We start from the raw sequence: 27,954 nt of genomic DNA, 5'->3' as shown, positions 1-27,954 counted from the left end.
GCTCCATGTGTGAGGCACTTAACCACACACTTGACCTCCCTGCTGGGCCTCAGCCACAGCGGCCCCAAGAGCACCACTGAATTCTTTCTAGTCCTGGAAAAGGCCACACTGTGTTGTGTGGTTTGCTTTTTGGGGCCCTTGGAGTGAAACTTTTATTCACGTTACGCACAGAGTCAAATGGCCATTACAGGAGGCGGACACGGAGCAGGATCACAGGTGGTTCCCAAGCCTGCGGGCCAGCCGAGGTGCACCTTGCACGGGCCATTTCCTAGCTTGCTGGGCCTACAGGTGAGCACCCCTTGCCTAAGAATGTCCACCTGGGGCTTCTCAGCAAGGCCTGAGGAGTGGCAGATGCTACGTTTACATGGGGGCACAACTAGAGGCAGGAAATGAGCTCTAAGGCTCGGAAGAGAGAGACTGTGTTTCCCCCAAAGTGGCTTCCTGGCAGCCAGGGCAGAAGGGTTCTTGTTCCCAGAAGAGAGGCAGAATGGTCCCTTCCCCACTGGGGTGGACTCGGCAGCTTCTGTCGGGACAGGGAAGGACTCAGTGGCCTGTCCTCAGTTTCCCAGCCCAGGCGGGAGCCTACAGGGCAGCCCAGGAGCCAGGAGAGCCAGCTCCGGGCCCCCAGGGCTCCCCTCAGGTGGGGAGAGGCCAGAGGCTGGCCTGCATTCCTCCCACCAGCCCTCCCACTACGTGACTGGGGCACCCTGGGTGGGGGTGGAGAGCTGCTGGCATGAACAGAACCAGGCAAGACTGGCTTATCCTGAGCCATCGGGCCACATGGCCCAGCTTCAGCTCCAGGAGGACGGAGGGCTGGAGCCACCAGTGGGGACTGCGCAGTGAGGTTTGGGTGCAGGTAGGACTGCTGTGGCTTTAATGGAGGCAAGCCTATGACAATAAATACTTAGGGACAGATGTGGGCCTGGGGCATCTCTGACTCTCTGGAGCAGCCCAGGGCCCCCCCCCCACACACACACAGGTGGGTGGGATCCCACAGCCCCTCTGGATGCCTGGCCCAGTCCACAGTGGCTGACCTTGCAGGCTGGAAGCTGACCTTAGGGCTCTTCACACCTCAAAATTCACCTGGAGTTGAACTCCATCTACACAAGTGCTGGGTGGCAGGAGGAAACCCTTAAACCAACCTTGATGAGGGTCTGGGAATGCTGTGCGGCCCCCACATTGAGGGGTCTTGGCAACATGACCCAGTGGCTGGATGCACAAGCCATGCTGGGTGCCTGCTGTGTAGGGAGCCCAAAGCCAGCTCCCTGGTGGGCTCATCTCCCTCACTGGGCCCTGGCCAGGACCCCTGCCTCCTCCTGCAGTGTCCTCACCACTGAGCCCTGGCTTCCCACCCACACCTCCACCCCGGGAGAGGGTGCCAGCCAGGATCCCGCTTCACCGTCTGCTTCCTGTGGGACCCGTGTCCTCAGCAGTGAGATGGGGCGTTTGGAGTCCCCCACTCAGCTCCCTTCGGAGGCCCTGGGCACACGACCCCTCGGCCGCAGGCCCGAGCGTGGCCAGCAGTCTTTGCAGTGGGCGAGGCAGGGCGGGGTGGCACCACGTGGGCCCTCATATGTCGGCACCCAGCTCTGCGCACTGCTTGTCTGAGATGTGGGAGGCCAGGGAGTCGATGATGTCCAGCAGTAGCTGCTGGCTCAGCAAGCGCAGTGTGGGCAGCTTGGAGACCTGCGGAGGCAACCAAAGGCCAGAAGGATGGAGCCGTATTCTCGCCAGGGCCAGGTGGCCGAGGAGTCTTCTGGGGGCTTGACCAACGAGTACGGGGTGAGGATCAGCCAGTGGGTGGACAGCTCTGCCCGGTTATCCCCAGAACCCACTGCTGCACAAGGCAGCCAGGGCCCCTCCCACCTGGCCCAGGCCACCGCCAAGGGGAGTATGTCCTGCAGACGGGGCAGGCAGCGCACTGGGTGGGAGGGCCCTGACCTTGGTGAACTGGTGCACGATGATGTGGAGGCAGTGCCGCTTCATGTCCAGCGCCTGCGTCTTGTCTGCTGCCTCCAGAATCTGGAACGGCAGGTTCCCTGAGGTGCTGCCCCTGCCCCGCACACCGCGCAGGCACAGAGGCCCAGGGCCAGGGCAGCTACCTGCAGCACGTTCTGCACCGTCACATTCATCTCCAGGTTCTGCTTGCAGTACGCCTGCAGCCGGTTGTTATAAAAGCCGTAGTAGTAGGGCGCCGCAAACAGGTAGCTGAGGGCTGGTTAAGGAGCTGTGGGCCAAGAGAGCCTTCCTCCCGCCCAGCTGCCCTCTTCCCCCTGAGGGGGCCACCAGGGACGGAGAAGCCCTGAACCAGGGCTGCTACCTCTTGCTCAGGTCAGGGGGGCCCACCCACCACAACAGCCAGGCTCCCATCCAGGCAGAGCCTCTACATGGGCTTTGAACCACTCAGGGGTCCAAAGCTCCATTCAGGATCCAAAGAAAACCACAGGTTACTCTCCCCAGGAAAGTACCCACATGCCCATCTGCTGAAAGATCCACGGCCTCACAGAGCCCTGAAGGGCATCCTGGCCTCCCATGTTCAAACCCCCACAGACATGACCTGGCCTGGCATCACCCCACACGGAGCCATGACCCCTTCCTCTGAACCCACCCGTCTCTCCTGGCTGCAAACCTCTCTGAGCCAGCCAACCGACTGTTCCAGAGAACCCGGAAGAGACTGGGCACTAAGAAGTCCTCAGGAAATCGCTTGGCCAGGCCAAGCCAGCAGGGCCCAAAGCTGTCCTGGGAATGACCCAGGAGCCCCAGAGGTGAGGATGCAGCGAGTCCTCGGGCGGCATGTTGACCTCGCCGTAGTAGATGTAGCGCAGCATGGACTCGAAGGCCTGCCTGCTGGGCACCATCTCCCCAATGGAGATGTTCACCTGGCCGTCCTCGGGCATAAAAGACCGGAACATGGCCTCAAAGTAGCTGCAGACGGTGGGCCGGCCCTTAGCAAGTCGGCCAGTGCCCAGCTGCCCACCCACCCGCCCACCCGCCCGCGAGCCACACCCCATCCACCTGGAGCGGGCGGCCAGAATGGCCTTGTGGGCTGGCCGCGGGTGCCCATCCAGCAGCAGCGTGATGTCACAGAACTCCGCGCCTGCCCCCTCCAGGTATGCCTTCATGTCCTGGATCAGAGACGTGCCTGGGGGTGTAGAAGGGGCCTGAGCCAGAGGGCGGCTTCTGACTCAGGATGCGGGACCCCAGGGCACCGCCTCCTGTGCATCTCCCTGTGTTGCCCCCCTGAACGAAACCCCCAGGTCAGAGGCCTTACTCTGGCCCTTGAGGCTCTGTCCCCCCAGAGTCTGACCTTCTCCCGGACTCGGCCCACTGAGCCCTCTCCTGCCCCAGTGCTGGCGCCCCCTCGGCTGTGTCACCTGGAGCCCATGGCCGAGGCAGCACAGGCCCCAGGGACGGGGGTGAAGAAGTCTGTGAGGTCCCTTCCTGGCTGGGTGGGGATGGGACAGGGAGGCGCCAAGCGTCTGAGGGCTGTTCCCACCCCTCACCAGGCCCAGATGTGGGCCCACCTAGAAGAGAAGCTGGGCAACTAATCGTGGGACCCTCAGCTCGTTGCTCACTGCAGACCCTCATGCCTGGCGTCCCAGTCAGGGCAGCACTCGCTGGACAGGGCTCGTGTTCCCCCAGGAATGGGCCTGGGAGATGCCGCCCTGGCACCCAGCCCGCTGAGCAGGTCTCTGCCTTGCCCGAGCCTGAGCCACCTGCGGTAGGACCCTGTGCCCAAGGTGGCTGCGCCCTGTCCACCGCTCTCGGGGACCAGGTGGGTCCCTACCGATGTCCACGGGCTGGTCCGAGGGGGCGCGGGGAGGCGGCTGCTGCTTCCGCCGCACAATCTCCACGATCAGAGGAGATGAGAGGCGCTCGAACTCCTTCATCATGATCACCTGGTTGAAGTGGGACTCCTTCACCACGAAGTTCAGGCAGTGCTCCTGGACAGACAGGCCGCAGGCCACTGAGTCAGGCCTCACCGGGCCTGCCACAGCGGGCGGGGAGGGGGCACAGGCTGCCACGGACCCCGCCCCACACCTTGAGCTGGCCCAGCTGCAGCCGGGCAGCGCTCTCACACACGACCAGCACGTTCTGCAGGTCCACGGAGGCCTCGATGTACTGACGACACAACTGCTCTAGGCGGCACAGCTGGAAGCCCAGTGCCAGCTTGTACACGTCCATGATGAGCAGCACGTCCTCCACGTGGCCTGCGCCCAAGAACCCCTGAGCCTCCGGTGGGGCGTTGGAGTGGGGGGGGCCCGGGCTCCCTCCGCAACGAGGTGGCTCAGCCACAGGAGGGGTGAAGCCTTGGAGACCCCAGCCGCCCCCTGTCAGGCAGGGCTGCCCACACCCCATCCCGTTCCCTCCCGCCCGCGGCGCAGGCCGACCTTTCCGTGGGTACTTGATCTTGTCTGTGTAGAGGAACTGCATGAGCACCTCGAAGGGCCGTGCCTCGGCCTCGCGGATAGCCACGCGCAGCAGGGGCGGCCGGGCCCCACCCGCGGCCCCAGCGGGGCCGTCCTTGAGTGCCGGGGCCGCCTCCTCCTCCAGCTTCTGTGGGCAGAGGAAGGGGCGCTCAAAAACACCCCACCGGGGGCTTCCCTGGTGGCGCAGTGGTTGAGAGTCTGCCTGCTGATGCAGGGGACACGGGTTCGTGCCCCGGTCTGGGAAGATCCCACATGCCGCGGAGCGGCTGGGCCCGTGAGCCATGGCCGCTGAGCCTGCGCGTCCGGAGCCTGTGCTCCGCAACGGCAGAGGCCACAACAGTGAGAGGCCCGCGTACCGCCAAAAAAAAAAAAAAAAGAACACCCCACGGAAGCCTCTGCCCAGGCGGCAGCAGGCCCTCACCTGGGTCAGCCGCTCCCGCGCCTGCACAATCTTCCTGCGGAGCCAGCGGCTGCGTGCCGTGACGATGGCCACGTGGCCCTGCACGCACTCTTCCTTCTGCTGGAAGAGGGACACCTTGGTGGAGGGCGGGGGACCCTCACCCTGGGGATGGGGGCCGCCAGCGGGCACAGGAGGGGAACCCACCTCGCCCAGCACGAACTCCACGTCGCAGAACTGGCGGCTCTCCCACAGCCGCCCGTAGTCCTCGTGCAGTGTGCACTTGGGGTAACAGGAGAACTGTAGGCAGAGACCACGCTGCTGGACGGGTCCGCCCAGCCAGCCCCCCACAGGCTCTGCGGGGGGCCCCCCGGCCACCCCCCGGCCCCGCCCGCACTCAGGTTCCAGAGTACCCCGGCCCAACCGCCCGACCCCTCAGAAGGGCTGCCGGCCCACCAGGTGCAGCCTCGGCTCTGGCGTCAGACAAGCCCCGCTCCCGCAAAGCCCCGCCCCCCAGGGGTTCGGTTTCCAGTTTCCGCCTCAGGCCGGCAGCGCGGGCTGCCCCACCTGGAACCTGTACATCTCCCCGCTGCGGATATTGTTGTCCACGGTGCCCCCGAAAATGTACATGGCGTCGGAGATCACGGCGGCCGCATGGAAGAGCCTTCCGCTGGGCAGCTGGAGGGGAAGGGACAGGGCGGGGTCTCGAGCAGCAGGGCTGGCTGAGGCCTGGCCGCGGCCAGGCTCTAAGCAAGGAGGGCACCGGTGGCCTGGAAGGAGGAGCCACAGGGCAGGACACCCCCCCACACCGCACAACCATGCAGGGCGGGGTGGGGGGGGGAGGAGGCGGGGCCTGTGTGGGCCTGCAGACAGGACAGGCCCTGTGGCTCCACCAGGTGGCAGAGGGCGCTGGCTGTCATGTGCTGCACCCATGTGGCCAGACCAGCAGGGCATGGGCTCCTGGCCTCGCCTCACGTGCTGTGTAAGCCCTGAGCCTTGGCCTCTTCATCACAGGACCAGCTTCAGGGCATGAGGGGTGGGCACGAGGGTGCTGGCCCTCACCTCTGAGGCTGGCAGGGTGGGCTGCCTGGTGGTGGTGCTGCCAAAGTCCAGGCCGAACACATCCCGGGACTTCTTGCAGCCGCCCCGCTCCTCAGAGCCCAGGGCAGGTGCCTCCTCGGAAGCGGACGCTCGCTCGGGCATTTCGGCTCCGCTGACCTGGGGGAGACAGGCGGGTGCACGGCCCCTCAGCAAGGGCCGGGCAGGTGGCCAGAGACCACTGCTGTCCCCGCCTGGGGTGGGGATGGGTGCTGTGGGGACAGTGTGGGGGGAAAGTGACAGGATGAGGGTGCTCCCAGCACGGCCCAGCTGGGAGCCTGGCTGCGGTCAAGGCATGCATCTCGGGAGAACATCCCCAGCACAGCGCAAATGCTGGGCCATGAAGTGTTAGCCCATAGGTGGTAAGATGGAGAACAGGCCAGAGGGGCCCAGGCTGGGGTAGGGCCAGGGCAATGTCCAGGGCTGAGGGCCCCTGGTGTCCCAGCCTTGCTCCTGCTGGCTGTCTGAAGCCCCTGGCCCTGGCCCCGCCCACCTGTTGACCAGCAGCACTCACCTCACTGTCCGAGCTGGGCTGAATGACCTCCCAGGTCTGGAAGTCCACGTCGTAGCAGTGCAGCTCGTTGGGGAGTGTGTTGTCAGCTGCGCCCCCAAACACGTACAGGTGGCGGTCAAAGGCCACCATGGTGTGCCCGTAGCGCCGCTGCGGGGGCGGCGGAGAGCCCCGGAGCAGGTGCTCGGTGGGGATGCGTGTCCACCTGTGATGTGTGTTCACGCTGCATGTGAACCAGCGATGGGGTGGGGGTTCATGCTCCCCTGCAGCCTCCACCTGGGCTCTGAGCCCCCCATCCCATTTCAACCTGGCACCAGCCCTGCCTGGCTCCTCGCAGCCCATCATGGGGTCCTGTCTCGCCCTCATCCCCCAGCAGGCAGCAGGGGCAGGGCAGGAGGGTGGCACCTGCCTGGCGAGGCAGCTGCTGGAAGGGGTGGCTGGCTGTCTTCACACTGGGACAAGGAGGGAGGCCGCCTAGGCCCCAGGATGCTGGGCTGCAGCCACCCCCCGAGGGGCCCCGAGGGGCCTGCGGGGTCTCAGGTCCAGGCTGCGTAAGGGCCCTCATGGCCCCGCTCCCAAGGTGCTGGCTGTGTGTGGAGCCCACACAGGCAGCCCCGGGCACTGGTATGGTGTGCTAACGGGGGCCCCACCAACAGGGCACTCACGTCTTGTTCTTGAACTCGAACTGGAAGAGATTGTTGGTTATCTTAGCCCCGCTCTGGCCTGAGAAGACAAACATCCTGTCCCGGCACACAGCCGCCGGGAAGTTGCAGCAGGAGGGCGGGATCTCGCCGCTCTGGGCCACCTGCGTGGTTGGGGAAGCCATGAGCCCTTCTCCTGGTCTGGGGCCAACCCACTGAGCTAGGGCTACATTCACTCCCGAACCTTCTGTGAGTGAGGGGTCATGGGTCCATTTTTGTGGAACAGCTTAAAGCCCTCATCTGAATGGGCCCAGTTTTGAACAGTTGGGGCTGAAGTCTTCACTACAGGTGAGACAGGGCAGTGGTTAGACACACTGCCCAGGACCCCGACAGTAGCCACCCCCACTGTGTTCAAAGAAGGGTGGATCAGCCCCAAACTGCACCAGTCACAGGCTTGGAGCCCGTAGTCACTGGGTAACCACCGCGGGGACTGTGAGAGGGCTGGGCCGGATGTCAGGAGGGCCTGGCGAGGCCAGGAACAAAGCGGCCTCCCCGGCCCCGTGCCCCTCACCTCCTCCCAGCACGTTAGCTCCCGGTCCTGGAGGCCGATGGTCCACATGTCGTTCAACCTGCATTAGGACAGAGGGGTCGGGACCCCACAGCTGGGCTGGCGGTCAGGGTGGGCCTGGGCCCAGCCAGGAGGGAAGGCTCCAGGAGGACAACGCACCAAGGGGGATTCTGACCAGGGGACTATGGAACGGCCTCGGGGTGGGGGCTTTGGCTGGGGGCTGCACTGAATCCCTGCTGCGCCGGGCCCCTGGAGCCAGGAGAGGCCCTCACAGAAGCCACCACTAACTCTGCAGCACTTGGGGCTTCTGTAACGCTGAATTCCCGGGGAATGAGTGTGTGCTGTTTTTGTAATCAGAAAAATACAGCAAAGCCAATGTTCTACAACAAGGAGGAAAGGGCCCATGACACAGGCAGGCGCCTCTGTTGCCCTCCACTGGGAGGCGGGCCGGGTCTGAGCCCTGCCGCTGCCACCCTCCTGCTCACTCAGGTCACTGCTCACCGTGGGCCCGAGTATCCTCACCCCAGCCATTCGAGGGGCCACCACCCGACCCCTGGCTCTGATGACACCCAGCTATGGCCCCGGGGCTGTGGAGCCAGCACATCCTCAGCCAGCTGCACAGACATGGGTGGGCTTGCCACCCCCTCAGTCACCCCAGGGGGCTTCAGGGGTGCCAGGACTCCTGTCCACTGTGAGGGTTGGGCAGGGGCTCCACTCAGTGGCCCTCGTCCTGCCCATCTTCCTGTTCTCCCAGCCCTGTCTACACACCCACCCTTCTGAGAAACCCCCAGCTCGAGTCCCCCCTCCCCAGCGCAGGAAGGCTGCTCTGTGCCTCGGTGCACTTGCGGGCTGCCACCTACCTGGCGTTGCCGTCATAGCCGGCAAATATCCACAGCTTGTCACTGTACACTGTGGCGCCATGGGCTGACCTAGCGACTGGCAACCTGGGGCAGGAGGAGGGGGTGAGCAGGGAGTCCGCCCCGTGCAGATCTGAGCCTCATGGCCCCATGAGGCCAGGGCCACAGCCTACGAGTGCCGCCGGGCCCTGGGGCTGCCGTGCCCACACCTGCTGACCCGAGCTCTGAGGACTCCAGCTGGGCCGCTGGGAATAAGGGACAGTGGCAGAGGCTGAACTCATGAGGCCAGGGCAGCTGGACAAGGATTCACATGTCCAAGGGCACAGAGCCCCTTCCCAGCTCCCAGCCAATATCAAGGGGGTGCTTGCAAAACAGGGCCAGAGAAGTGCCATCCACAGAACACTTGTCCCTTCTACCCTCTGGAAGAAGGGTATTTAAGAGCCAGGGGAGGCGCAGACAAGAGCGACTGGCAGTTAACGCCCACTCCCAGCTCTGGCTGCCATGGGCCCAGGCCTCTCTTCCAGGTCTCGGGCTCTTCATCTGTAATTCTACAGAGCTGATCCAGGCCCGCTGCCCCACCGAGACCCAGCACGGCAGCCTGCACAACCCCAAAGGTCTCAGCAAAGTCTCTCACCGTCCTTCAATTTTCCACTCCGTCCACTGGCCAGTTGCAAACTTGTACTCAAAGAGGTCATTTTTATTCTTCAAGTTGGAATTGGAATAAATGTCCCCAGTGTAGCCCCCTGTAAAGAGAGCGAGAAGCCGTCACATCCAAAGGCAGCAACTCAGTCATCAAACCCTGGGGGTGGGGGCACGATCTGGCCTCAGTTAAAATGTACTCTGGGACCCCTCTGACCCTGGGGGGCACCTCCTGCCTGCCTGCCCCTGCTCGAGGCTCTGGTGACAGATGAGCAGAACCCCGTGTCCTGCCCCTGGTTGGGGGACACCAGCCTGGCCACAGAGGCAGACGGTTCCACCCCCAGGAGATCAGGACGGTCAGGGAAAGGGGCCCATGAGAGGGCCTCAACCCAGCCCAGGAACTCAGAGGACAGTACACAGAGAGGCTGGCCAAGCACAGCACATGGTCGAGGCTTGATGGGAGGAGGGCCGCTCACCAAAGACGAACATGCTGCTGCCATAGACGACGGCCGAGTGGTGGTAGCGGGGAGCAGGAGGGGTCCCAGTGGTGAAGGCCCTGGTGCAGGGAGAAGGGGCAGTGGGTGTCAGCAGGGGGCAGCCCCCCGCACCCCCAAACTTCTTTTTGCTTTTGTATTTTGAGGGTAATACCTGTCTCGTTATAGAAACCTTAAAAATTTGCCAATAAAGAAAAACCAAAAAAACAGCGCTGAAACATATGTATAATTCCTTTGCCAGAAACCACCATCCACACCTTGAGCGCGCCTCCCCACCACCTTTCCCAGGCATATTTATGCGTCTGAGTAATTGTTTTAAATGGAATCAGGTGGTAGATGTCCTTGCTACTCTGGAACCATCCACACCTGCATCCCCATAGCTGCACCATATTCTGCAGCATGGGTGGTCCACACATCTTATTTATTGAATTAAAAACCGGTTTATACTGCTTTCCCGGGGCTGCTCCTTTTCAGAGTTTTATACTTAAGCAATTTTTAACAAAGAATTATAAAGTCTTGAGAGTGGTTTTTAAATTAATCTGTAACTCTTGGACACATTTTACAATCAAGTGTGAGAGAAACAACACACAAACTTCCAAAGCAATCCAGCACCACCCAGGTGTCTGGGCAAGGGGTGATGCCACCTGTTGGGCCACATTCAGCAACTGTGAGTACTGGGCCTGGACATCCTCCTCTGTCGAAGGGGGGCAGTGAGACCCCACCCCAGAGAGCAGCGCCCAGAGCTGCTGCAGAGCCTGGTGCCGAGGGGCTCCTGCACAAGGAGCTGGCACAGCTCAGGAGGAAGCCCAGCACCTCCTAATCCTGGGATCTTTTTCTCTCCTCAGCTGTGAGCTGCTCCCAGCGGGGGCTGGACTGGAGCAGATGGGCACCAATGTGCAGTGCTCAGAGATGGCAGGTGTCATGCCCAAGGCCACACAGCTGGGAAGGGAAGCCAGGACCTACAGGCTGACCACTGCCTGTGTGGGGTCTCCTGCCAGAGGATGGGCCCCACAGGGCAGAGAGGGCAGGGGAGCCGCTGCTGCCAGCCCCTGGGCGGCACCCTGCAGCAGCAGAGACCATCCTGGAATGCCCCATCAGCCCATGGTCCCCCTGTCAGCTTCAGGAGACAGGCCTGGTGACTGAAGAGCTCTCCTGAGGCAGAATCGAAGGACCCACAGCTGGATCAAATAGAGCCCCTTAAATAACAGGATCCAGAAAAACCAATCTCAGCCACAGACCAGAAAAGAAAGCCAGGAAATAGAGGGTATCACTAAGAGCAGTCCTGGGCACTGTCTTCTCCTCCTCGAAGCTTCTCTAGCTCTCCACGAGCGGGACCTGGCTGGCAGTCAGGCCCCAGTGGTGCTCCGTGTCTGGAGAAAAACAGGGCTGGAACCGGGGACACCCACCTGCACCAGGAGCAGTCCTTCACGTCGAAACGAAGGAGGTCGTTGAGCATCGTCTTCCTGAAAGACAGCCAGGGACCCGGGAGATGGACACTGTGCCCGGGGGAGGGGGAAGCTGTTTGGGGGACTCGGCCAAGGCCAGGCAACCAGCTGATGCCAGAGGGACCAGAGAGGTGACCCCAAAGGAAGCTCCCCAGCTGGTGCGGGACCAGCCTGCCTGGGCTCAGGACTCAAGCATGATCCCAGGCTCCTCACGCCTCACCCCCCGTTCCAGAATCCCCACCCACACGCCCACTCGTGGGCTGCAGCGTCCCTTCTCCGAGGCTGCACCATACGACGCAGACGCTGGCTCACATGTCAGAGGAGGCCCCTTGCCTTCTCTCTCTTCCTGCCACCCCTTTATTGCAAAGCTAATGTAATAACTACATTAAAGATACAATAAAGCAGGGCTTCCCTGGTGGCACAGTGGGTAAGAATCCGCCTGTCAACGCAGGGGACACGGATTCAAGCCCTGGTCCGGGAAGATCCCACATGCCGCGAAGCAACAAAGCCCGTGCGCCACAACTACTGAGCCTGCGCTCTAGAGCCCATAAGCCACAACTACTGAGCCCAACTGCCAGAACTACTGAAGCCCGTGCGCCTAAAGCCCATGCTCTGCAACAAGAGAAGCCACCCAATGAGAAGCCTGCGCACTGCAACGAAGAGTAGCCTCCGCTCGCCCCAACTAGAGAAAAGCCCGCGCACAGCAACCAAGACCCAACGCAGCCAAAAATAAAAATAAATAAAAATTTTTAAAAAAGGATACAATAAAGCAGAAAGCAAATCCACTGGCCATCCCACCACCTAACAAGACCCGCACGTTGGGGCGTCCCTGGTGGCGCAGTGGTTAAGAATCCGCCTGCCAATGCAGGGGGCATAGGTTCGAGCCCTGGGCCAGGAAGATCTCACATGCCGCGGAGCAACTAAGCCCGTGCACCACAACTACTGAGCCCACGTGCCTTCAGTCCGTGCTCCACCACAAGAGAAGCCACCGCAATGAGAAGCCCGTGCACCACAACGAAGAGTAGCCCCGGCTAGCCACAATTAGAGAAAATCCACATGCAGCAACGAAGACCCAATGCAGCCAAAAATAAATAAATTAAAAAAAAAAAAAGACCCGCACGTTACCACCCAGCCCTTATCAGTAAGAGGGAGAAGGGCGTCCACCCAACAGGAGCCCAGCACCCCAGCCGCCTCATTTAGCCTCCGCCTTCAGGAAACAACCTGGGAGACCAAAGGGCCTGCCTGAGGCCACGGAGCCAGGGGGCTGGGGCTGGGAAGCAGAGGCATGACTGTAGCCCCTCCCCTTTCTCATTTGTACTGCGCCCCCCAGCTACATGAGCACCTTTGGAGCCAGTCAGTCTGCACAAAGTTGCAACTAGAATGAGACAAATTCCTATCCTGTTTCTTAGTGTCACATTGTAGAGAAAATGTTTCTGCTTCTAGCTACACAGTTGTCACTCAAACTCCACCTGCTACAGAACACTCCAGGGGGATGTCTCCACCCGCTGCCCTGTGCTGGACACCAGGCCTTTTCTGGTTCAGGGGATTCTCATTAAGGCTGCAGTAAACATCTGTGGGCAGATGTCTCTTCCTCATTTAATTCCTTCAAGTGACAAACATTTATTGGATTGTCTGGGTGCTGGAATACAGGTCCAGCCCTGGCTGAGGAGACAGACAAGAAACATCTGTGTGCCCTGGGGGCCAATGGAGCCAGTAAGAGGTGCAGAAGGGGAAGGTGGGCTGCTGGCTGGTCCGGTTAGTCCAAGGGGTGGGGGAATGCCTGACTCACAGGAGATTTAGAGGAAGGGCAGGAAGGGTGGGAAGCAGGGAACAGCCAGCGGGAGGGGCTGACCAGGAGGATGCTTGGTGCAATCAGAACACCACAAGGCAGAGGTGTCACCCAGTGCAGCACAGACAAAGGCAGGGGAGCCGCGGGTGCAGACGCAGGCAGGGCCTCACGAACTGCCAGGAGGGCTTGCATTTTTACTCAGAGGGAACCATCCCAGGGTTATGACTCAAGAAGGAACACACTCTAGCTGGCTGCACATGGGAGAGAGACTGAGGAAGACAGGCTGGAAGCGAGGGGCCGCGCCCAAGAGACCCTTCTACCCAGTCTGAAGGTCCCCGCGGGGGCTCGCCCACTCTGTCAGCCCCAGGTCAGCTCCTCCAGGGAATCCTGCAGGACCATGGCTGCAGCACCAATCAGAGGCCAGCCCTGCCTGGGCTACAGGCCAGAGCCTATGGTTGAGAGGCAGGGACAGGACTCAAGGGCAGGATGAGTTGTGTGCCAACACCACACCCTCAGCACAGGGACACCTCTGTCCTCAGCCTCTCACAGCCCTATGCTCACTGACCCTCAGGAGCACTCTGCAAAAGCAGGGCAGAGGCCCACCCCCTTCTACAGAGGAGACCAGGGTGCAGTTGGTGGCTTTAAGCCACCTGCCCAAAACCACAAAGCTGTAACCTGAACTGAGCCCTGTCTGTCCAGGAGTCCAACTTCAGCCCCACATCCAGCAGGCTCCCAACCCTCCAGAGCCCTGGTGGGCATCCCTAGCCTCTCCTGAGCACATGAAGGGGTGGACGAGGGATGGAAGCCCAGTGGATGCCGGGCAGCACAGTTCTGCACTCTCCCACCGCTGGGTGGTTGCCCACACTGACCCCTCTGCTCGGGACACTCTTCCTCTTTTGCCTGGCTCACTCCTACTCATCTTTCAGGTCATCAACCCCTCCAAGAAGGCTTCCCTGACCAGACCGGACCAGACCGGACCCCGCCTCCTGGTGCAGAACAAGCCTGCCTGCTGTGCCCGCACCCTGCACTTGATGTGGTCCCGCCCTTGCTAAGACAGCTCTTTCCCTCTGGGGTGGTCCAGCTCCTGGGAAAAACACGCCAGGAGAAGGATGTGGCTGCACAAACCAAGGGTTCACCTCGGCCATTATTTCACCAAAGGAAACCAGCCACAACCTAACTGGGAACTGTTCGTGGGATGGAGATATGCTGTCAGGAAAAGCTGTTTGCTGGGAATGTACAATAAAATGTGGGAAAACCCTTACAAAAGTGAAAAATGGGGGAAGGAAATAAATCTGTATCCTCCAAACCTTCTCAACTGCCATGTGAGCATGTGGATGAGGCCCAGAGGGAGGCGCAGGGAAGGAGAAGTGCCTGGCAGGGGTGGCAGCCATGGCAGATGTGTTTCTTTCAAGGCTGTGTCCACTCACTCAGAACAAGAGGGACATTTCCGTGTCCTGAGTGTGCCACCCACTGGATGCAGTGCTGAGGGAGCCTCACTGATTTGGAAGCTGAGGCCGAGTGCTTAGCTAACATCTGGAGAGATGGCAGTGGAGCTGCAGAGACCCAGTCCCCACCACTGTGCTTCTCCCTCCTCAATCTAGACTCACCCGTTGTCTCCACCAAATACATAGATGGCATCTTTATAGGCCACCACTGTGTGCTTGCTGCGCCTGGAAAGAGAGGGGTGGGTGGCGGTCAGGCCAGGACCCTTCTGGGGGAACCCAAGGAATGAGACTTGGCACTGAGGCTGCCACAGAAGTCGGATAACACCTCTCAACTGCCAAGATCGATGGAGACTCCTGAATTCCACCAGTACCCCCAAAGGACTCTGCATGTGGGGACCCCTGACACTCCCACCCGCCTGCCGAGCACCTGGGGCCCCAGCTCGAGACCCGCAAACACAACTTAACTCTAGTACCCTGCCCGGGGCCACCCCGCTCCAGGACTCCCTCGGAAGCCCCTCCCCTGCCGTGGACAACCCCCCGCCATTACCAGGTCCCGCTCCGGGACACGGCGGCCCGGCCTCGCCCCAGCGCCCCGCCTGGGACCTCCTCAGACACCCCCTCCCCAGAACCCCCACGCCCCGCCGTACCGGGCCCCCACGAACTCGTCGCAAGGCGGGAGGCGCCGCCACCGATGCACTGTCTCAAAGGGCCCGAAGTTGAGCGTCAGGTACTCGACACTGTCCGAGCAGCTGTGGTCAAAGTCCACGCTCGGGGCCACCTTGGACCGCGCGCCACCCGCCAGGGCCCCGGCCCCGATCGGGCCGCCCGAGCCACCCGGCCCCGCCATGCCGGGTCCACGCCCGATGGGCCACCGGGTCCGCGGGACGTGTGGCCACCGCCCCGGGCCACCCCCGAGGGACTACATTTCCCGGCGAGCCCTGCACCGACGGCGCCGCACTTCCGGACGGTGGCGCATTCCGGGGCGCCCTCACTTCTGGGCGAGCCTTGGAGTCCTAGTGACTCTGAGGTCCCGACTGTGCAGCGAGCTCTTAGTCTTTCGAGAAGCATTTCCCGCGAAGTGCGAGCGCACTGTACCCCCTCCAGCGCGCGCGGGCCCCCGGCCGCAGCCCCTCCCGGCCCGCACTTCCCCGGCGCGACTCCCGGCATGCCCTGTGCGCGTGGCTCGTCCTCGATCGTCCGCCGCGCCCGGGATCCCGGACGGAGCGTTCCGGCCTCGCAGCGGCCTCTCTGCGGGCCGCCCCACTATCCCCATCCTGCTGTGTCCCCGACCCGATCCCTCCGTCTCCCCTCGGCGTTCCTTTTGGCTGGGAGGCAGCGTGGCGCAGAGGCTCTGGATTCTCAGTCCTACTCTAGCAGAGCCTCAGCTACTTCACCTGCGAAATGGGCATTCCGGAAGCTCAGGCTGCCATGAGAAGCGTGGGTCTGTCTTGGGACCTGCTCCTCAGTACTGATTGGGCCAACGCCGCCAAACTGCCAAACCCGAGCTACCTCTGACCTCTGAAGAAGTACTTCGTACCTCAAAACCTTTGCATGTGCTGTCCCCTCTAACTGGAGTGCCCTTCCTTCAAAATCCAGATCCAAGACAGTGGTCTAAGGGGCCTTCCCTAACCCCGGGGGCAGCAAAGGGGTTGCTCCCTCCTCTGGGCGCTCACAGACCAAACTTCCTTGGTGTGACACTGAGCGTTCTGTGGTCTGTGGTCGTACCTGTCTCATCATCTTTCTCCCTCATGAGAGTTTGCCCAATTACAGTGGAAGTCACAAAGATCAGCAAATGTGTGAGTTTTAATTTTAAGATAATGTCTAATATGTTGAAGGGTCCTACAGGGGACCAGTCCCAATAGAGGAAGAAGAGGCAGGGTCTGTCCCACCTCCACTGCCAGCCATCAGTGGCACTGGACGTCTTGGGGGCTGAGCATCTCCTGGAGGCCGCTGAGGCCTCTCGGGAGGTGAGCCAGGCAGCCGAAGGCAAGCACTGAGAGGGCTCAGGTTCTGCCCTGGGGGCTCCTGGGGAACTGGAGGTTGGCACCTGCCCCCCAGGCTTGGCCTCTGTCCCTGTCGCCCCAACATGCCTGCCCGAGTCCGCTGCATGCAAGCTCAGGATCCTTTCCCTGTGAGCCAGGACATGTCGCCAGTCCTGTAGGAATGAGGGAGGAGGAGTGAGGGCAGAAGGGAGCAGGTTCCCCTCTGGGCACCGAGAGCAGCTAGCCCTTGAAGACAGCAGGGAGCTGTGCGAGGCCCTGGTGCCCAGCAGGGATGTGCACTTGGGCAGAGGGGGGAGACCACCAGGCATAGGCTCTGGGCTGAGGTGGGAAAGGCTCGGAAGAAGGAGAGAACACACGTACTTGCTGTGCAGCACAAACAGCCTTTGCGAAGGCAAGAGGGAGAGACAGAGAAGGCCGGGGAGAGAGCGTGTCATTCCTGTCCCCCCTTGGTTCTCCGTTTCCAGTCTGAGCCCCACCCCACCCCGTCCTGTGGCCCTCCAGGCTTTCCTCAGCCCTTGGTGGTGGTGGTGGGGGTTCTGTAGGCCACTGAGTCCACAGGGTGACTCCCAGTGGCACCATGCCAGGATGAGGGTAATGGCTGGTGTCCGGTGTTCTTCAGACCCCAAACAACACCCCACGACTCTGTCAGGGTGTCCCCAGGGGCAACACTAGCTGCATTTCCCCATGGTTGTGTTCAACCATGTGAAGTGGGGTGTCCCGGGCTCAGTGACTGCCCAAGCAGTGGGTCTTAATCCTTCCCCGCAGCACTGGTCCTGCCCTGGACACGACCTCTTTCCCTTCTACCCACCAAGAGCACAAATAACCAGCCCTCTCCCAAACCACAACCCTTGCCCCACACCACACCATAGCCCTGGGAGCCTCAGGCTGATTGATGGGGGCGGGGGGGGGGCGGGGGGCGGGGAGAACACTGGAGGACTGTGGGGGCAGCTAGAGGCAGCACCTCGGGGGACTTCTCCCCCCTCCCCAAGGCACCCAGTGCCCACACTCACTCCACCTCCCGCTTCCGGATGGTGCGGCCGGAGGCCAGCACCTCCGCCACCTTAGACACGATGGGATCGTAGTTCATGCTGGCCACGGAGATCACCTCGTCGCCTCTGCAGGGAGAGGTGGCCGAGCCTGAGGACTGCCCAGCAGTAGCCCCTGTCCTTGGAGACCCGAGTCCAGCTGGGGCCCAGGGAGGCTCTCGCTCAGGAATGTCCTGAGAGCCCAGCACGGCTTCTGCTCCTGCAGGACCCCATAGAGGCTCCTGCCCAGTGGGGTTCAGGGCTGGAACCTGTTCTGAGATCCCCACTCTCTACCTGTGTCACTTTCCTCGGTGTAAAAGTAGGGTGTCAACACCCCCCTCCAAGAGCTGTCCCCACCTCCTCCCCTTTCCTGGCCGTCCCCTGCCTAGCTGCCCCCCGTGCCACTCTGCCCACCATCCAGGGAAGCCCCCTCCTCCGGAGCAGAGCTTCTCCGGGACGAGCCCCCTTCACCACTGAGTACCCGCTGCTTCGCGCCCCCGCCCCACCCCGCTGCTCTCACTTGGTGTAAAAAGCCACGAACTTCAGCTCGTCCAGATCCCCCTGGATAATGACGTCGTCGAAGCCTTCTCCGTACCCTGCGGGCCGGGAGGAGGGGACTGGGTTTCACGGGGTCCGCGCCCGGTGCCCTTCCAACTCTGCCCTGGACCCCAGGCCGCGGCCCCGCGGTCCTTTTAGGGGGTCCTGGCCCCGCCCGCAGGGAGTTCCCTGCTTCCACCTGCGGCCGTCATGGCCCCGCCCCCTGGATGCTTCGAGCCCCGCCCTGACGTCCAAGCCCCGCCTCCGCACTCTGCCACACCTGGGCCCTGCCCGCGTCCGGGGCCCCTTGTTACCCGCGTAGCGCAGGCTCTTGCTGAACATGGCGGTCCACAGGTAGGGTACCGTGCTGATCTCCGCCTCCTGCGCCAGCATGTTCTGGGCCGCCACGCGCCCTGCGGGTCCCGGGGTCGTGAGAACCCCGCCCCGAGCCCTCACCACCCCTCCACTGCCTGCCCCAGCTCTCAGGGGACGCCTGACAGGTGGGGATATTCCCCCCCACCCCAGAGGTGAATCACTGCCCAACCCACTGTCCACCGCTGCTTGCAGATAATGGGTGCAGAGAGGGACACCAGGCCCAAAGCTGGCCACTAAGATGAAGTGCCTGGACTGGGTCTGGAAGGGCTTGGCTTCCCGGGACCATTTCAGGTGTGACACAGGCAACTAACCGGACAGGTCAGGTCTGAGGAGGGAGGCGGGCGAATGGGGCATCAGTGTCCAGGGAAGCAGGGATGACAGCCTCACTCAGAGCCCAAGACAGAATAGGGTGGGTGGCTCCCCAGTTTGGACAAGGCCCCACTGGACCCCTGTATTTGGATGTCTGTGACAGTCCTTGGACCCTCCCAATTAAACCTTAATTACACTCAGCTGATGAGTAGCTTTTGGTTCCTTCAAACCTAGCACCAACTTTACACCTTGGACCCGAGCAGAAATTGGTACCAGGAGTGGGGTTTCAGCACAGATGCTCAGATAACGTGAAGGCCGAGAGAAGGGAGGAGGGTGCAGGGGGTCTGACCGTCCTCCCTCCGAGGCAGCTAACTGGCTGTACCTGCGGCTGGGGGGCCCAGACCAGGTGTGCACAGGGACTGCCCAAGGGGAGGGGGAAGGTTGTTCCTCAGAGAGCACAGCAGGTCCCCACTGAGCCCAGGTTTCCAGGCCCAGACGGCCACCTCCCAGGGGCCTGCACGAGGCAGCTGGGTTCACAGAGCCAGTCAAGTGGCCCAAAGGGGAGAGTGGGGAGCTGGCCCGGGTACTACTAAACCCCTCTCTCCCTCCCTGGGTGACTGCACAGGTTGGTGAGGAATTCTGCAGAACATGTGTCTCTGAGGACAAAAGGAAAGGAGAGGCTGGCTGGTGGAGGGACCAGCGAGGTGGGATGCTGTGGCTGGTGAAATGGGATGTCAAGAGGGCACTGGACGGAGGTCTGAGATGGGAGGTCTCTGTGAGCCGCCTTGGCTACCTGCATGGGGCTGGCTGGACAGGCCACCACAGAGCCTTGAATGGCTGACCCAGTGAGCAGGACCCAAGGCCAGCAACTGAGTGGGTGGGCCTGGGGGAGGCTGAGACCCTGGGACAGCCTCCCACCCCAAGCTGCCGCGGGGCTGGTGGTACCCTGGGCGTGAGCCATCTGCCAGTGTGGGATGTTCACTTTCCGATTGTTCCTCCAGGCCAGGGGGAAGGTCACAGCGTCGCCAGCTGCAAACACGCCCGGGACATTGGTCTGCATCATCTGTGGGGAGGGGACCGGGGCTTGTAGGTAGGACTGGCGCCCTGAGCGGGACCTCCCACCACCTACGGCCCGGCACGCTGCCCGCCCTCCCCACCCAGCCCCACCTTGTTGACAGGGATGAAGCCTCGGGAATCCAGACCTATGCCGCTCTGCCTCAGGAAGCCCGTGGCGGGCACAGCACCTGGCAGGACAGGGGCCACTGTGTCCACTCCCCGGCCCCTCCCTCCCTCCTCCTGCCTCACTGCTCTGCACCACCACGCCCTTCACTCCCACAGTCCAGCCCAGACCGATCACCCAGCAGGTGGCACACCCTGTGCCTTCATGTCCTGTCTCCTCTGCCTGGAGCCCCACAGACCTTGGGGCTTCCCATCAGGCCTCAGGTATCACCTCGTCCGAGAAGCTCTCCACGAAGCCCCTGGTGGGGGTTGGCATGCCGAGCCTCCCCAGCCCATGCTGCCACCTCCCAGCTTTGTCCCTCCCCGGACTGGCACCTCAGCTGGAGCAGGGACCAATTAGAGGCTTTTCTGTGTCCTGCGGCTGCACAGGGTTACTGGACAGGGGTCATTGGGAGCGTCCTCCATGCCAGGCCAGGCTAAGCTGGTACCATCACCCCGCCAACAACCCTGCCAAGGGGGTATGGTTGGGGTCCCCATTTTACAGAAGTGCAAACAGGCTGGGGGAGGAGAAGGGACTGGCCCAAGTTCACTGTCGAGAGTGTGCGGGTGACTATGCTCACTGCCACCGCCTGCCCCCCACTCACCAATGCCCACCACGCAGACATCAGCCCGCAAGACCTTGCTGCTCTTCAGCACGACCTCCTTCAGCTGTGGAGAGCAGGAGTGAGCAGCTCCCGGGCACAGGGAAAGGGACAGAAAGCGGCGGGGGGTGGAGAAGGGCCCACCTTTCCCTCCTGGGCCCGCAGCTCCGACACCTCCGTCTGCATGTAGAACTTGACCCGGTTGCTCTCAAACGTCTGCCAGGTGGATGGGTGGGTAGGCAGGGGTGAGAGCCAGGCGGGGACAGGGCGGGTGCCCGGGGCAGTGGGTTCTGATTAGGGGGCTCACCTTCATGAGGGCACGACCGACGCGCTCCCCCAGGAATCTCCTGAAGGGCGTCTCCTCCAGCTCCACCACGGACACTGAGTGGGCCTTCTCAGTCAGGTAGGCGGCCACCTCCATCCCTGGGGCCAAGCGGGGAGGGCTGGCACCCTGCACTTCCCAGGGCCATTGCTGCCCCGGGCCCAGCCCGCACCCCCAGCTGCTCACCCAGGAAGCCGGCTCCCACGATCACAGCGTTGCGGCCCCGGGCCAGCCTCACCACGCGGTTGGCGTCCTCGGGCGTCCGGATGGTGAACACATTCTCCACGTCTTTGCCTTTGCAGCTCAGGGTCTTAGGGCTGAGACACGGCAAGAGTCGGGGAGGCGCTCCCGGCACCCCGAGCCCTCCGCATACCGGCAGGGGCGTGGGGACCCCTCCCACCTGCTCCCGGGTGCCAGCAGCAGCTTGCTGTACTCCAGCTTGAAGCCATCCTTGAACACGGCCTTCTTGTTCCTCACGTCCACCGTGACCACCTGTGACCCCGCCAGGCAGAGCGAGGCCTCCGGGTCCCGCCCCACGCCCAGTGCCCACGAGGCCATCTGTGAGGCTCTGCCACCTGGATGAACCTTCCTCCCTTTCCTGGCAACCCCTCCTGACCCTTTAAGTTTCAGGCACCACCTCCCCCTCAAAGCCCTCCTAATGCTCCCAAGTCCCAGCCCTGAGCAGATGGTCCGTGGCCCCACACACTGGGGCCCATGACCCCCCAGGCCTGGAACGCCCCTGGTGCCTGGGCAGCGGGGCCGGGAGGGCAGAGCACACCCATACTTCCAGGGGCCTCACGCCCTTCACGGTGCCCATGAAGCCTTCCCCAGGCCTGTTCCCCAGAGTTGTCCGTACCTGGGCCTCAGTGAGCACCTCGATGCCATGGGCTCGGAAGAACTCCTTGGGCCTCAGGGCCAGCTGCTCTGGCTGTGCATCCAGAGACTGCAGGAGACGCCGGCTTGAGACAAGACCCTGCACCCCCAGGCTCCCACCCCTCTGCAGGCCCAGCCCCACCTGGCCAGTGACCAGGTGGCCACTGACCCATTTTATAACCGAGGACCAGGGCCTCGGGGTCTTGGGGGCTGGCAGCCTCGGTCACACAGGAGCTACAGGACAGAGCTCAACAAACCAGATCTTTCAGGGGCACTGCAGATGGGCCTGGCATGAACAGAGAGGGCAGCTGGCCAGACCCCCAAGGGGCGGCAAGCAAGGGTCCCAGTGGACCTTACTGTGCCCAGTGGGACATGGGTCTGGCCCTGCCTGGCCCTGCTCACGCTCACCCACCTTGCTAATCTTGGGTCGGTCGTAGGGAAGGTGCCGGTCCAGAGTGCACAGGACGATCCTGTCTGAGAAGCCCTCCTGCCGCAGCGTCTCTGCACACACCAGGCCAGCTGCGCCTGAGAGGAGGGGACAGTGGGTCAGGAGCCCCCTCTCCCCCACCCCACCCTGCCCCTCACAACCCACCACCAACCTGCACCCACGATGAGCACGTTGGTGCTGCTGCTGTGGCCAGCGCTTGGAGAGATGCACGTGGCCATCACCTTGGTCCTTCGCTGTAGCTGCAGGGCCTGAGGGTGGCCAGCGAGTTGGGGGCAGCTGGAAGCTGGGGTCGTTGCCAGGCTCCCTGTGCCCATCCCAGCAGGCCAGGTCCTGCTGCTCCAGTGCCACCTCATCCCCACCACACAGCCCTTCACTCTGCTCCCCATCCACACCGGCTAGGCTCCCTCCCACCACAGGGCCTATGCACATGCTGTTTTCTGGGCCCAGAGGCCCTCCTCACCTCTCTCTTTTGCCTGAGCCCCAAGCCCCCTCCTCACCTGCTTGCTGGCCCGGACGTACACCTTCTCCTTCTCAATCTTCACCTGCAAGGGCCATGTTGCTCAGGGCTGGGCTTTGGGGTGCTCCAGTCCCTGCACCCCAAGGCTCCCACCCCATTGTATGCCTGGCCCCACCTGGAACTTGTGCAGACTGTCCAGGCCAGGGAAGTCCTCCAGGTCTCCGGTGCTGATGTTGAAGCAGGCACCATGCCAGGGGCAGCGCACCCGTCCACGGGACAGCACTCCTGGGAGGGGGCAGTGCTGGGCTGGGCCACCAGCAAGAGCTCCTCTCCAAGGACCCCTGTATCCAGCACCACTGGCCCTTTCCCACGGCCCAGGACACTCCACTAATAGACGGGGGCCTGGGGCCCAGTGGAGCGGGGGCTGAGCGTCCCTTGTGATGGGGGAGCCTCCAAGCCCCTGTCGGGGAGGTCCCGCCCTGCCCCCGTGGGCACCGACAGCTCACCTTTCACCAAGGGCGCACCATAGTGCGGACACTTGTGGCCCAGGGCATGGAACTCCCCGTTGTCTTTCACCAGCAACACCTTCCCCCAGCCCAGCTCCACTTCCCGCATCCTGGGAGGGGAGGGGCTGCCCTCAGAGGTCAGAGGTCGGAGAGCAGCCCCAGACCAGCAGGAGCCACAGAGGCGGTGGCCCCGATGGAGCCGGTCATGGGTCCCTTCCAGGCCTCCCAGCTGTCCTCCCACCTCAGCCTCCCACCCCCTCCCAGGCCCAGCACCCACTGGCCGTTCTCCAGGTCTTTGATGTGGCAGACAGCGGCCTCCAAGCAGTCCTGGGCGCCAGGGTAGGGGTGGGGGGCGGGCAGGCGTTCCTCTGCATGGAAATGGCGGGCCGTGCCGTTGCCCTGGTAGGCCCGGGGGCTGCCCTTCCCGCTGGCGGACAGCTCCTCCTTGCCCCGGTCCTTCTCGGGCAGCACCACCTCGATCTTGAGCTCCACTGCGGGCGGGCGGGGGGGTGGCGGTGAGCCCCCAGCCCGGCCCACCCCCATGAGCTCTGAGTGCGGGTTCTCCCCGGGCCTCCAGAAAGCCATCTGCACCACCAGCAAAAGGCAGAGCCAGGATGGGGGGGGTGGGGGGTGAGGGGGGCCCTGGGCGAGCTTAAATTGATTTCCGCATGTGCTCTGTTCCCCTAACAGAAGTAGTGAGGGGGCACAACAAAGCTCATGCAACCCTGAAGCTGCCCTTTCTCCAGGAATCCACGTGGAGGTGAGAACTCAGTGCTGGAGCCTTGCTGACCTTGAGGGAGTGGCCCCCATGGAGGACTGCGTCATCCCTGAGGACTCAGGGGCACGTTTGGGGCCTGAGAAACAGCGCGTCCAAAGCTGGACGCAGCCCAGTTCATGGCCTGTGAATCTGGGTAACGGGGGAATCGAGGGTTCTAGAGATTTGAAATTTTTTCAAAATTAAAAAGAAAAAAAGTGTATGCACCATAATTTCAACTTTAGATAGCTGCTCTCGCCAGTTTGAGAATCCTTCATTATTTGCCAGGCGCTGGGTGCAGGGGCCTTGGGGGTGAGCCCCAACTGGGTGGTGCATGCAGAGGGGGCCACCAGTGGGGCCTCCTCTGGGGGGAGTTAGTGAGATTATCATTTTCTTCTTTTACTTCTCCACATTTTCCAAATTCCCTACCATGTGCCTGGGGTATTTTTCTAATTAGAAGGGAACAATAAACAGAATTTTTAGCAGTGATAATCCGGCCTCCCGGGCTGCTGCTGCAAGGAGCGAGGAAGCTGAGCCCGGGGCACAGCGTGGGCCAGGGCCAGAGGCCTGGGCAGGAGGCCCCCTCCCAACTCCCGAGGCCCCTGAGCCTCCAGGCCCCTCCCCCGCAGACCTGACCCTCCAGAAACAAAGAACCCGGCTCACACCTCCGGGCCCTAGCCCCTGCAGTTCCCTTGGCCTGGGCTGCTGTCCTGCCCTTCCGGGCTGGGGCTGGGCTCACGCCCACCCATCCTCTCCCTCAGCCTGGTCTGGCCCCTCATCCTTCCTGTCCTAGTCCCCCGCCCCCCACCGCCACCTCCCCTAAGGCTCAGGCACAAAAGAGACAGAGCTGAAGGTGGCTCCCTGATTCCAGCTGGGCAGGAAGGGCCCACGAACACAACACGCTGAGGCTGTTGTCTCAGGTGGGGGGTTATGGGTGGGGTGGGTTTTTTCCTTCATTTTCCACACTTTATGTAATGGTGTTAGAATGTTTTCAGAAGAATTAGAGAGACAGCTCACAGGAGCAGCCTGGCAGGGGTCCAGAGGACAGCCAAGCCAGGCTGTTTTCATCCTCTCCCTCCTTCCAGAAGGCCCCGAGGTGCTCGCTGGTGTAGTCTAACGGGGGAAGACGTCAGGTCAGGAGCCTCAGGAGCTGTGGTGGATCCCTTAGACCCTTTCGGCAGATGCCTTCATTATAAAATGGAGAGAACAGTGCCTACCTCTTCTGGGACAGTGGATACTGAAGGAAATAATAAATGTAACTCGGAGTAGAAGCTCAATAGGTGAAGTTGGGTAGCTGTGTTTTATTGGTTAGCTCCGAGCCTCCTGGCTGCCATGACAAAGAGGGAAAGCCTTTAGGTAGCACCAGTGGCCTAATAAAAGGCAGGTGACCAGATGTCAAGAGACCTGTACTACCTCCTAGTTCTGAGCTTACAAAGGACTGGCCTGGAACACTTCCTGAGGAACATGGGGCCCCTGGAGCACAGGGCACACAGAGGGGGCTCAGGAAGACTGTTCTAACATGCTCTGAGCCACAGGAGCCAGTGAGGTGGAAAGTGAGGAATTTGCAGAAGCTTCTTCTGCTCGTTCTGGTCTCCCTGTGGCCCCTCCTGACCCTCACTGAACTCTCATGGCCAGAACGCTCTCACTCCCACACCCTGAAATTCCCCAAGCCTCACATCAGACCTGCCACCATGGGCACCGGGGGCCCAAGCTCCTGCCCTCCTGCCACAGCCCACAGCGAGCCCAGCCCCCCAGAGAGGGGATAACACCCTGTAAGTGCCTCCTACGTGCCAGGCCCGTGCCAAGCACACTAGCCCACACAGGGGCACAACTATTAGTCCCATTTCACACATGAGTACACAGAGGCTCAGAGAGGTGAAGTCACCTGCCCAAGGCCAAATAGCCAGGAACAGGCAGGGCTGGATTTGGGCTCAAGAGCCCAAATTCTTAACACTGCCCCTGGTGTGGTAGGAGTGACCAGCCCTATACCAGGGGTCCTGGGGCCGGGGGTCCTGGGGCTTGGGGTCTGAGGCAGACCAGCCCTTTGGGGTCCTTTAAAGGAACCTACAGGTGGCATCTTCTGCCAGGGCCTCCTGTCAGCTCTGCAGTCCTACAGGAGCCTGATATGGGGCAGCCAGCATCCTCCTGCCTGCTTTTGACGGGAGAGAGTCGGGGTCAAGACAAGGGACATCAGTTGCCCGAGGGCTGGGTGTCCGCAGCATGGGAGTCATGGGGCAGGTGCAGGTGGGTCCCTCTGCCTGGCAGGGCATCGCAGGTCTCCTCTTGCCCGCAAGTTCTCCCTCAGACCCAGGAAAAGGAGAAAAGGCTCATGGGCTCCAAGGTAATGGAGCTGATGAGTATCAGGTAAGGGGAGCTGGGGCGAGCTGGCCGGCGATCCCTGGGTGCACTACAGAGGCCTCTCTCAGCCTTGGTTTCTTCATCTGGGTCAGGCCTGCACACCCCTGCCTTTCAGGTGTTGTGAGGAGGGAAGAGGGAAAGTGGGGGCTGGAGGGAGAGCCGGCACACAAGGGTCTCCGTGGAGAGCAGACCTAGGCATCCCCCAGCACCCTGCCCGCCCCCCAGCCCTGGGCTGGGACTGCTTGGGCCAGGCAGGGTGGGGATTTCCTCTACAAATGGGGAAGTGTGTCCAGAGAGGCCCAGGAGGCAGCCCAAGGTCACACAGGGTCAGAAGAGGTGAAAAGGGCTAGTACATGTCCACTCCACCTCATAGCAATTTTGAGAGGTCAGGCTTATTTTTTAGGGGGAGGAGGTGAGGCTTAGAGGGGTATCTTGCATGCCCTGGGTCATGCAGTGACTGAGGATGTCCCCGGAGCCCCCTTCCCCAGCGCTGAGGGAGATGCTCCTCTCTCCGACCCAGCAGCAGGAGGAACCCTCCCTTCCCCTTTCCGAGAAAGATTCCACTGTTATTCCACCACCATCACTCTAAGCCCCAAATAAAGAGGGCTTCAGCCCCCCCACTCCTGCCCACAGCGTTAACATTCGGCTGCAGCCCAGCCTGACCTACTTCGGAGGCAGGGGGAGGGGCAGGAGGAAGGTGGCAGGAAGAGGGAGGGAGGGAGGGAGCAAGCGACAGAGGGAGGGGGAAGGGAGAGGGTGAGAAGAGAGGAGGTACCTGGCTTGGGCTTGGAGAAGCAGCCACCCATGGTGAGTGGCCCGCAGATGGGTGGGGGGCAGTCACACTGGCGGCTGGCTGTGGGAGGCCTAGGGTGCCCCCTGGGGGGCTGGACCCCCCGAGGCCCTTAGAGATGCTGGAGCTGCCATCCCAGCTGGAGCTGCCTGCAGGGAGACAGGAGCATCTATGGGGACCAGGGCTTTGATGAGGGCTGTGGGTAGAGACACAGAAAGACAGAGTGGGGGTGCTTCTCAAAGAGGCTGCGTTGGAGCTGGGAACCCTCATGCATAGGGGAGCCGGGTCCCAGAGGAATGGCACCTGGCACTGTGGACGGCACCTCCCTTCCAGGCCCCCAGGCTCAGCACCCTCACTCTCCTCCCCCTTTGCCTGGGCCCCTCTGCCCCAACCTCAGCCACCTTTTAGGCCCAGGAAATCCTCCCTGATTTCTGCTGTCCCCTCAAAATCCTGCAGCCTGGAGCCCTGGGACCCTCCATTCTCCAGGGAGGCCACCATGCCTGGGGTCAAACCCAGGTCACCTTGGCAGACCAGAGCCTTCCTGGTACTCTGGGTTTCTCCCTCCTCAATGGGGCAACATTTAGTTCTCCCCCCGCTCCCACCCTGGTGGGCAGCCCTGGTTACCCACCTCTCCAAGGGCAGCCACTGCTTCTTGCTCCCAGCCCAACAGTGGACAGAGGCTGCCTGGCCCTGGAAGGCAGGACAAGGGGGCAGGGGTCCAGGAGGCGGCCCAGCCTCCACCCCTCCCCCAAGTGTGAGCTGTGGCCAGGAGGGGATGGGGGCGGGGCTGGGCCAGTCCACTGGTCCCCAGGGAAACCCAGCTCCATGTGAACAGAAGTGGGCGGCTAGCCTGGGCCTGGTGGGGTTGGAGGAAAGGGAGGCCAGGCACACAGCTCTGGCTCCTACCCCCTCTCCTGCTCTTCCCCAAAGCCCCTGATGTTGAGGTCATGCTCAACAGTAGATGGAGAAACTGAGGGGCCGAGGGCTTGCCAAGATCAAGCAGCAGGTAGGGGCAACCAGGTGGTGTCCCACCTCCCTCCCACCTTAGTTACTTCCAAGATGG

At 62.2% G+C, this 27,954-nt stretch overlaps 2 protein-coding genes across 4 annotated transcripts; both read right to left on the bottom strand.

The window, feature by feature from the left end:
* Positions 1-134: 134 nt before the first annotated feature.
* LZTR1 (leucine zipper like post translational regulator 1) lies at positions 135-15,161 on the bottom strand (the record flags this gene model as incomplete). The annotated part of the gene is made up of 21 exons (XM_079717921.1): positions 135-1,686; positions 1,942-2,022; positions 2,103-2,208; positions 2,776-2,925; positions 3,016-3,142; positions 3,788-3,944; positions 4,042-4,211; positions 4,392-4,557; positions 4,852-4,947; positions 5,035-5,127; positions 5,395-5,505; positions 5,890-6,045; positions 6,440-6,641; positions 7,102-7,241; positions 7,649-7,706; positions 8,506-8,589; positions 9,137-9,245; positions 9,618-9,697; positions 11,042-11,098; positions 14,477-14,539; positions 14,962-15,161. 21 exons carry the CDS (start codon positions 15,159-15,161, stop codon positions 1,570-1,572), a joined length of 2,523 nt encoding a protein of 840 aa, XP_079574047.1. The 3' UTR covers positions 135-1,569.
* A 1,268-nt stretch (positions 15,162-16,429) lies between these two features.
* AIFM3 (AIF family member 3) lies at positions 16,430-26,907 on the bottom strand (the record flags this gene model as incomplete). 3 transcript variants are annotated; one of them, XM_079717741.1, is made up of 20 exons in its annotated part: positions 16,430-16,469; positions 16,678-16,698; positions 17,328-17,432; positions 17,863-17,938; positions 18,194-18,292; positions 19,509-19,626; positions 19,731-19,807; positions 20,387-20,450; positions 20,528-20,599; positions 20,691-20,806; positions 20,892-21,022; positions 21,106-21,197; positions 21,562-21,648; positions 21,991-22,103; positions 22,178-22,274; positions 22,524-22,568; positions 22,659-22,768; positions 22,990-23,099; positions 23,267-23,480; positions 26,877-26,907. In XM_079717741.1, 20 exons carry the CDS (start codon positions 26,905-26,907, stop codon positions 16,430-16,432), a joined length of 1,818 nt encoding a protein of 605 aa, XP_079573867.1. The 3 variants fall into 3 exon arrangements, with proteins under 3 accessions (XP_079573867.1, XP_079573868.1, XP_079573869.1); XM_079717742.1 differs by lacking the exon at positions 16,678-16,698 and having other exon boundaries at positions 23,267-23,498; XM_079717743.1 differs by lacking the exon at positions 16,678-16,698.
* Between the last annotated feature and the right edge of the window lie 1,047 nt (positions 26,908-27,954).

Source organism: Hyperoodon ampullatus (assembly GCF_949752795.1).
Source record: "Hyperoodon ampullatus genome assembly, chromosome: 13".
NCBI lineage: Eukaryota > Metazoa > Chordata > Mammalia > Artiodactyla > Ziphiidae > Hyperoodon > Hyperoodon ampullatus.
This window is presented reverse-complemented; position numbering and strand designations above follow the sequence as displayed.